Genomic DNA, 9,546 nt, shown 5'->3' with positions numbered 1-9,546 from the left:
GCAACACAGGAAGCTGAGAATCCAGCCCAGACAAATCCTTAAGACTCCCAGCTAACCAGCAAAACACTGCATGGCTTAAGTGGTAATACACCACCCATGAGAAAAGCCAAGGGACAGCCTAGAGTTCAAGCCCTGGTGCCAACACACCCACACAGACAAGTGCTGGATTCTTGGGGAGCTCATACAGAGTCTCAGGTGGGAAGTGCACCAGGTGGGATTAAAGCAGAGGGAGAAAGCACAGCTAGAAATGCTTAGCAAGCCTGGGCAGAAACAGGAAGGAGACGGGAGCTTCAGTCAGGTTCCTCAAATGCTGCCGGAGAGGGACGAGGGCGCGAAGCTGCAGCGTGGCGGCTGGAGCCGGCAGGCAGCCAGTGTTGAAGACAGCCTAGAAAAGGCCAGGCCGGCCACGAGCTCTCAAACCAAGAGTTTTTGTGAGCTGGAGTTCATCGAACTCTTGGGGAACTGTCCCGGGGCCTCGGCTTTGCCCTCCCTGCGGCCACGGCGTGCCCCCCCCGGCGGGACCCGTGTTGGCCACTGTGGCCACGGCGTGCCCCCCCCGCTCCCGTCCTGCTGCCCCGGGGCCCGTGTTGGCCACTGCGGCCACGGCGTGCCCCCCCCCTTCCTGCCCCGGGGCCCGTGTTGGCCACTGCGGCCACGGCGTGCCCCTCCGCTCCCGTCCTGCTGCCCATGGGACCCGTGGTGGCCATTGCGGCCACGGTGTGCCCCCCCCTCCCGTCCTGCCGCCCCGGGGGCCCGTGGTGGCCACTGCGGCCACGGCGGGCCCCCCCCCTTCCCGTCCTGCCCCGGGGCCCGTGCTGCCATCGTGCTGACGAGGCCCAGCCTGTGCCGCGTGCTCACACCACCTGTTACTCCGTGGGAATGAGTGACGGCCAAAACTAATTTTTTTTAAGTTGGAAAAAGAGAAACTTGGGCACGGTGGCTCTACAATCCCAACACTGCGGGCAGGCAGGAGGGTCTTGAGCTCGAAGCCGCCCAGGGTGGCGGCGGAGACGCGTTGTGTCTCCATGTGTCATGGGACGTGGCCCTCAGGGGGCGGGTGGAGGGGGCGGGGCTCTGGTCTCCAGCACACACAGCTGAGGCCACGGAAGGAAAGCTTGCCAGCATTTCCGGCCAAAGGAAAACGAAGCAGACTGGAACGAACCTGCAGAGACGCTGCCCGCTGCGAACGAGCCCACGCGGGAAGCGCAGGAGCCATCTTCTACTAAGAACCTGTATACACAGCACGGTTCAGAAAGGGGAGAGGGACTCGAATGGACCTTTCTTGGTTCAGGAAGCCACACAGGTGGCCGGAGAGCAGCTGAGACGTTCCACACTGTGACCTCAGGAAATGTGGATGACACACCAATGGGCACCCATAGCATGCTGGCCGCCCAAGCGAAGCAGCGCGGGTACAGGGGACTGGACCCCACCCCACCCATCCCCGTGGGATGGACAGCGATGTGGCCGCTGCACGGCAGGAGGTAGGTCCTTAGAGCACTTGGGGGATGTCCGCAAAGGATAGTGGGACTTGCCTATCAGTCACCCAAAGACTGAAGCACAACCGTCACCCAGGTGCCAGTGGCTCATACCTACAACCCTGGACCGACGGCCAAGGCTGAGATCTGAGGATTACAGTTAGAGGCCAGCCTGGGCAGGAGTGTTTGTAAGACTCTTAGCACCAATTAAGCACCAAAAAAAGCCAGAAGTACAGCTGTAGTTCAAGTGGTAGAGTGCTAGCCTTTAGCCCAAAAACCAAGAGACAGCACTCCGGCCCTGAGTTCAAGTCCCAAGACAGCACGTGCAAAAAAGAAGAGAGTCTCTGTGCTGTAATTCTATGCCAGTGTTTATAGCAGTTCTGGCAGTTCCCAATAACCAAGAAGTGGAAATGACCTAAATGTCTGCTAGGGGGATAAACGGATAGATAGAAACGCGCTATAGGGCTAGCAAGGTGGCTCAGTGGCGGAGGGCTTGCTTAGCACGCATGAAGCCCTGGGTTCCGCGCCTCAGTACCACATACACAGGAAAAAAGCAAGAAGTGGCGCTGTGGCTAAACTGGTAGATGCTAGCCTTGAGCGAAAGAAGCTTAGGGACAGTGCCCAGACCCTGAGTTCAAGCCCCAGGATTGGACAAAAAAACAAAAAAAAAAACGTTATAAACATGAGATGGAATATTATTCAACCTGAAAAGAGCAACTGGGCATGGTGGTTCACACGTGTTCTAGCAGACACACAGGAGACAAAGGTAAAAGATCAGTCTCAGGCCGGCCCCAGGAAAAAATGCAAAACACTATCTTAGAAATTAATGCAACAAGGGCCGGATGCATGGCTCAGGTGGTAGAGTTCCTGCTTAGCACGTGTGCAGCCCTGAATTCAAGTCCCAGTACCAACAAGGAGTCTGCAGCAGCAGACGGACTGCACAGTTGCTGGGTGGTCAATGCAGGGGCCCTCCCTGGAAGAGGCATCCTGGGGAAGGATAGGCCCGGGCCTCACCCCGCGTCAGCACCAGCCACCCACGGCCTTCACCTGCGCTCGGGGAAGGCAAGTGCTAGAGCGGCTTCTGGAGCTTTCCTTTTGCTGGGAAGGCCACAGGGTGGGTGTGGGACACTGGAAGGTGTCCCATCCTGCCCTCTCGGGCTGGCCCTCCAGGGCCCAGGGCCCTGCCCTTCCCATCCGCACCGGCCTTTGCAAGCCAGGCCAGGCCCCCACCCGCGCTGGGGACCTGCCTGCTGGGGCGTGCGTCCAGCTGGGCAGCTGGGAAGGTCAGGCAGGCGACCCTTTCGGGCTCTGCCCACTTGTGATAGGCTACGGGCTAGTGCCGGTGGCTGCGAGTCCGCCCAGACAGCCCCAAGACGAGGCTCAGGAAGCAGCCTGGGCCCCACGGTGCAGACGCAAACCACCCCTGCCCCCACTGCGTGGACACATACCACCCCTGCCCCCTATTGCATGGACACACACCACCCCACCCCCACACTGCGTGGACACCCCACCCCCACACTGCGTGGACGCACCACCCCACCCCCACTGCGTGGACACACACCACCCCTGCCCCCACTGCGTGGACACACACCACCCCTGCCCCCACACTGCGTGGACACACACCACCCCTGCCCCCACACTGCGTGCACACACACCACCCCACCCCCACTGCGTGCACACACACCACCCCGCCCCCACTGCATGGACACACCACCTCGCCCCCACACTGCGTGGACACACCACCCCGCCCCCACACTGCGTGGACACCCCACCCCACCCCCACTGCATGGACACACCACCTCGCCCCCACACTGTGTGGACACACCACCCCACCCCCACACTGCGTGGACACACACCACCCCTCCCCCACACTGCGTGGACTCACCACCCCGCCCCCACTGTGTGCACACACACCACCCCGCCCCCACTGCATGGACACACCACCCCACCCCCACACTGCGTGGACACACCACCCCGCCCCCACTGCGTGGACACCACCCCGCCCCCACTGCGTGGACTCACCACCCCTGCCCTGTTTGGCGGGGCGGGTTCCTGCAGCAATCCTTGCCGCACACATGCTGAGCAACGCTGTGCTTTCCAGAGCCGGTGGAGCCTGAGGGCCGTCCAGGGTCTCCGCGGCCATCGAGGAGGGGAGCTCCCAGTGGGGCTTGCACATTTCCACCTGGGCAGGGGATGGGGGTGGGTGGGGGGTCAGACTGGTGCCTCATTTGTCCAAAATTCTGGAAATTTTCCTCTGAAGGCTTGAAGTCAGGGAGGGCATTCTTCCAGGCAGCCACCAGGTGGCGCCTGCAGCCACAGGTGCAGACCCTGGATCCCAAGCACCCCAGGCTTCCACCAGCCCCCACACACTGGGGCCCGCACAGGAAACGCCTTCAAGGCCCTGTCCTGGGGGGCAGGCCCAGGCATGTCATCCTGCGTGGGGCTCAGGACAGCCTCCTGTGGGTAGCGTCAGGTCCAGAAGAGGCAGCCAGGACATCCCACTTCTCCCAGCCGCGTCCTGACAGGACAGCCAGGAGCCAGGACAGAGGCCGGGCCGCTGGGCTCCTGGGTGGCCCACCCACAGGCTTTGGCCCCCAAACCCACCACCACGGTGGTTAGGCGGAGGGCAGGGGGCCAGGTGTTCCCACATGGCCCCCCCACTACAAAGCCAGCCACGAACTTGAAAAGCTATTTTTATTGAAGAATTTGGAGGGAAAGTTCATTATCATAGTAAAAATGCTGAAGTTGAACGTTGTAAAAAACGGGATGGTGCAACAGTGGCCACAGCATCTGGCCACCAGGGGGCGCAGGCCAGGGCACAGCCAGAAGGAAAGCATCGGAGGACAGTGCGAAGACGCAGTGGTCTCAGGTGGAGGCCCCGGACCTCTGGGGACGAGACGCCCAGGGCCCAGCGTGACACAGGGGAGAGGGCGCTCCCACCACTGGGGACGAGACGCCCAGGGCCCAGCGTGACACAGGGGAAGGGCATTCCCACCACTGGGGACGAGACACCCAGGGCCCAGCGTGACACAGGGGAAAGGGCGCTCCCACCACTCAGAATAAAGTCCCCAAAATGCCTTCGGGCAGCTCAAGCCACAGCGACACAGGCCCTGCCCGGTGCCCAGCCCGACAGGTCTCGTGGTGGGGTGGACTCAGAGGGCATGCGCCTCCGAGGCCAGGCCTGAGGGTGGGCAGCCGTGCCCAGCGGGTGGAGTGCCAGCGGCACACCACTGTGAGGTTGCTCATGGGGCTCCCGGGGACCGGGCTGTGGCGGGGACCCCCGGGGCGGAGGGCTCCGTGGGGAAGGGAGGGGACCCGTGGGGCCCCACGCTGCACATGGCGGCAGAAGTCCTTACGTGAACCTAATTGTTCCGAGGGCCGAGGCCACGTCTGGAGAACTTGGATGAAATAAATTAAGAACAAAACCCGCAGGATCATTTCCCTCCTGACCTGGCCAGGAGGCGGCACGCTGCCCGCCCGCCGCCCTCCCTCCCTCCCACCCCAGATGCTTGGCGAGGAGCTCCGCTGGCTGTCCGGAGGTGTCGGCTGTGCAGGGCCACAGGGCTGCGTGGCCTCTCCCGGGCCTCAGGCTGTGCCGCTGGCCGAGTAGGAGAACTGGGGGAAGTGTGGTCTCCGCTCACTGTCCACACATTCCATGCTGTCATCTGCAGGCAGGAGGCGGCTCAGGCCTGGGCCCGCAGGGCGCCAGCCCTTCCTGCTGGCCCACACTCGCCCTCCGGCCCTCCAGAGGGCGCCTCTCCAAGCCTCTGGAGAGCCCCCCAGAGGGTGGCATTGTGGAGGGGAGCCCCTACCTTGGTCTGGGGGCGTGATGGTGATCATCTGGGCTGTGAACTCCTCGTCAAAATACCTGGTGTCCGTCTCGGACGTGACCTGGGGCTTGAAGGGCGGGCTGAGCTGCAACAGAGGGCGGGAAGGTGCGGGCTGTTGGCCTGCTCAACACAGGCGGGCCCGGGTCCTCAGGAAGGCTGTCCCCAGCCAGGCCTGACCACCCAGGAGACACCGCGGCTGGGGGCCCAGCGCAGCTGCTTGGGCAGGGGGTGCGGCCCGACTCCACAGACTTCCCCCGCAGCAGGGATGGCCCGTCCCCTTCTTCCTGGGTTTCCAAGCGTGTTTTCTCATGGGCAGGAGGGGAGAGGACAGGGGCGGACAGCACAGCAGATGTGAGGCAGGACCCTCAAGCCATCCCCAGGCCTAGCCTGGTGGCTGTGCTGCCACTTGAGTCATGGGTGGACGGGGCCAGAGACAACAGGAAGGTGGGTAGGGACCCGGGCATCGATGCTGCAGGGAGGCTGGAGGAGGCCCAGCCCACCCGGCCTTGTGTGGCTAGCTCTGGACGATCATGGCAGGCTGGACACCAGCAAAGGTAACAGCACAGAACATCAGTCTAATGATGGTTCTGCACCTGGCTGGATCTCCATCAGCCTGGGCCAGGGTTGAAATCCTGGGGTCCCTCAAAGGCAAACAGTGGTAAGTGTATCAGCACAAGGCATATGCAGTGAATGTATGAGCACAGGACCTGTGCAGTGTCTGAGCGCAGGGCCTGTGCAGTGAGCGTCTGAGCGCAGGGCGTGTGCAGTGAGTGTCTGAGCGCAGGGCTTGTGCAGTGAGTGTCTGAGCGCAGGGCATGTGCAGTTGAGCGTCTGAGCGCAGGGCGTGTGCAGTTGAGCGTCTGAGTGCAGGGCGTGTGTAGTGAGTGTCTGAGCGCAGGGCGTGTGCAGTGAGTGTCTGAGCGCAGGGCTTGTGCAGTGAGTGTCTGAGCGCAGGGCGTGTGCAGTTGAGCGTCTGAGCGCAGGGCGTGTGTAGTTGAGCGTCTGAGTGCAGGGCGTGTGTAGTGAGTGTCTGAGTGCAGGGCGTGTGTAGTGAGTGTCTGAGCACAGGGCATGTGCAGTTGAGCGTCTGAGCGCAGGGCGTGTGCAGTTGAGCGTCTGAGCGCAGGGCCTGTGCAGTGAGTGTCTGAGCGCAGGGCGTGTGTAGTGTCTGAGCGCAGGGCCTGTGCAGTGAGTGAGCGCAGGGCGTGTGCAGTGAGCGTCTGAGCACAGGGCCTGTGCAGTGAGTGTCTGAGCGCAGGGCGTGTGTAGTGAGCGTCTGAGCGCAGGGCCTGTGCAGTGAGTGAGCGCAGGGCCTGTGCAGTGAGCGTCTGAGCGCAGGGCCTGTGCAGTGAGTGTCTGAGCGCAGGGCGTGTGCAGTTGAGCGTCTGAGCGCAGGGCGTGTGCAGTTGAGCGTCTGAGCGCAGGGCATGTGCAGTGAGCGTCTGAGCGCAGGGCGTGTGCAGTGAGCGTCTGAGCGCAGGGCCTGTGCAGTGAGTGAGCGCAGGGCGTGTGCAGTGAGCGTCTGAGCGCAGGGCCTGTGCAGTGAGTGTCTGAGCGCAGGGCGTGTGCAGTTGAGCGTCTTAGCGCAGGGCGTGTGCAGTGAGTGAGCGCAGGGCCTGTGCAGTAAGTGTCTGAGCGCAGGGCCTGTGCAGTGAGCGTCTGAGCGCAGGGCCTGTGCAGTGAGTGTCTGAGCGCAGGGCGTGTGCAGTGAGCGTCTGAGCGCAGGACCTGTGCAGTGAGTGTCTGAGCGCAGGGCCTGTGCAGTGAGCGTCTGAGCGCAGGGCCTGTGCAGTGAGTGTCTGAGCGCAGGGCCTGTGCAGTGAGTGTCTGAGCGCAGGGCGTGTGCAGTGAGCGTCTGAGCGCAGGGCCTGTGCAGTGAGTGAGCGCAGGGCCTGTGCAGTGAGTGTCTGAGCGCAGGGCGTGTGCAGTGAGCGTCTGAGCGCAGGGCCTGTGCAGTGTCTGAGCGCAGGGCGTGTGCAGTGAGTGTCTGAGCGCAGGGCCTGTGCAGTGTCTGAGCGCAGGGCCTGTGTAGTGTCTGAGCGCAGGGCGTGTGCAGTGAGTGAGCGCAGGGCCTGTGCAGTGAGTGTCTGAGCGCAGGGACTTGTGTAGTGGGCAGCAGTCCCTTCCTGGTCTCCCCCAAACAGAAAAGCAGCGCTGGCCGGGGCAGGCCGTCCTTGCCCAGGACTGTGGTGGGGGGTGGCGCACAGGGTGAGGCTCCACGGAGGCACTGGGTAGGGGGTGATACTCGGAACTCCACAGGAGGAGGGACAGAAGGAGGCCTGGGCAGCCTTCAGGAGAGCCCTGTGTAGGACCCTTTGCACAGAGAAGACAGGCTCCAACAAAGGCCTCTAGGAGTTGGCATCTACACCAGGCTTTGGTGTATCACTAAGTGCAGGATAAATGTGGGTATAACAAGAGACACCTGTAGCAACCCTGAGAGTGGCATAATTGCACAGAGGAGGGGAGGAGGGTGGGTGTGAGCGCATGGGGAGGGAGGAGGGTAGGTGTGAGTGCAGGGAGGTAGGAGGGTCAGTGTGAGCACATGGGGGAGGGAGGAAGGTGGGTGTGAGCGCACGGGGGAGAGAGGAGTGTCGGTGTGAGCGCACGGGGGAGGGAGGAAGGTCAGTGTGAGCGCACGGGGAGGGAGGAGGGTAGGTGTGAGCGCAGGGAGGGAGGAGGGTCGGTGTGAGTGCACGGGGAGGGAGGAGGGTCGGTGTGAGTGCAGGGAGGGAGAAGGGTCGGTGTGAGCGCACGGGGGAGGGAGGAGGGTCGGTGTGAGCACACGGGGGAGGGAGGAGGGTCGGTGTGAGCGCATGGGGGAGGGAGGAGGGTAGGTGTGAGTGCACAGGGAGGGAGGAGGGTCGGTGTGAGTGCACGGGGAGGGAGGAGGGTCGGTGTGAGTGCAGGGAGGGAGGAGGGTCGGTGTGAGCACACGGGGGAGGGAGGAGGGCCGGTGTGAGCGCATGGGGGAGGGAGGAGGGTCAGTGTGAGTGCAGGGAGGGAGGAGGGTGGGTGCGAGCGCACGGGGGAGAGAGGAGTGTCGGTGTGAGCGCATGGGGGAGGGAGGAGGGTCGGTGTGAGTGCACCGGGGAGGGAGGAGGGTCAGTGTGAGTGCACCGAGGAGGGAGGAGGGTCGGTGTGAGCACATGGGGGAGGGAGGAGGGTCGGTGTGAGTGCACCGGGGAGGGAGGAGGGCCGGTGTGAGCGCATGGGGGAGGGAGGAGGGTCGGTGTGAGCGCATGGGGGAGGGAGGAGGGTCGGTGTGAGCGCACGGGGAGGGAGGAGGGTCAGTGTGAGCACACGGGGAGGGAGGAGGATCGGTGTGAGTGCAGGGAGGGAGGAGGGTGGGTGTACGTGTATGGGAGGGGGAGGATTGGTGTGAGCGCATGGGGGAGGGAGGAGGGTGGGTGTGAGTGCACAGGGGAGGGAGTAGGGTTGGTGTGAGTGTATGGGGAGGGAAGAGGGTCAGTGTGAGCACACGGGGAGGGAGGAGGGTGGGTGTGAGCGCAGGGAGGGAGGAGGGTTGGTGAGCATATGGGGACGGAGGGAGGAGGGAGGGTGGGTGAGACTAGAGCAGCAGTGCACGCTGCACCGCAGGGTGCTGAGGGCAGCAAGGCTGTACCTTCTTCTCGTACACATCCTGCCACACGATGCTGGCGAAGAAGCGGTGCTGCATGATCTCCTTGGCATCCTCAGAGCCTCCTCCGAGCCTGTGGCGGGAACAGTCCAGGGCTCAGCACTGCCCCTCACCAGGTGACAGGCAGCGACCTCGGGGCCTGGGGCTGGGCATGGGTCTGCCTTGGCCACGGGCGGCCTCGGGCAGGCAGAGCAGCGCTGCCCGGCGTGTGGCGGGATGGCCTGACTGGATAGTCCCGGGCCCGGGGGGGGGGGGGGGGCGGCAGGGAGGCAGCCACGGCCCTCACCTCTGCTTGGGGTCCTTCTTGAGCAGCCCTGCCAGGAGGGACTTGGCCTCAGGCCCGAGTGTGCGTGGGAAGCGCAGCTCCTCCATGAGGATGAGCTCGAAGAGCTTCTCGTGGTCCTGGTTGTAGAAGGGCAGCCGGCCGCACATCATCTCGTACATGACCACGCCCAGCCCCCACCAGTCCACCGCCCGGCCGTAGTCATTGTCCTCCAGCACCTGTAGGGGCCTTGACATCACCACGTGCCGGACGTGCGGGGGGCCAGGCGGGACAGGGGGATGTGGGGAGGCCCAGGCGGGATGGGGGGACGTGGGGGGGGGC

The 9,546-nt window shown here is 63.8% G+C and overlaps 1 protein-coding gene and 1 long non-coding RNA gene across 2 annotated transcripts in view; both read right to left on the bottom strand.

Moving 5' to 3' along the window:
* Positions 1-4,152: 4,152 nt before the first annotated feature.
* On the bottom strand, positions 4,153-4,948 carry LOC105985974. The gene is made up of 2 exons (XR_001175089.1): positions 4,471-4,948; positions 4,153-4,359 (listed from the first exon to the last, which is right to left on the bottom strand). It is a non-coding gene; the product is annotated as an uncharacterized LOC105985974 (long non-coding RNA).
* A 28-nt stretch (positions 4,949-4,976) lies between these two features.
* Positions 4,977-9,546, bottom strand: part of Akt1 (v-akt murine thymoma viral oncogene homolog 1) — a 19,571-nt gene continuing 15,001 nt past the window's right edge. Inside the window, exons 6-9 of the mRNA XM_013012794.1 lie at positions 9,229-9,443; positions 8,928-9,015; positions 5,288-5,390; positions 4,977-5,140 (exon numbers count right to left, since the gene is read on the bottom strand). Coding sequence (XP_012868248.1) covers positions 5,061-5,140; positions 5,288-5,390; positions 8,928-9,015; positions 9,229-9,443 — 486 coding nt within the window. The 3' untranslated portion in view covers positions 4,977-5,060. The remainder of the gene's footprint in view (positions 5,141-5,287; positions 5,391-8,927; positions 9,016-9,228; positions 9,444-9,546) is intronic.

This window comes from Dipodomys ordii, unplaced genomic scaffold, assembly GCF_000151885.1.
Source record: "Dipodomys ordii isolate 6190 unplaced genomic scaffold, Dord_2.0 Scaffold2, whole genome shotgun sequence".
NCBI lineage: Eukaryota > Metazoa > Chordata > Mammalia > Rodentia > Heteromyidae > Dipodomys > Dipodomys ordii.
The sequence above is the reverse complement of the archived record's forward strand: the minus strand, read 5'-3'. Positions and strand labels throughout refer to the sequence as shown.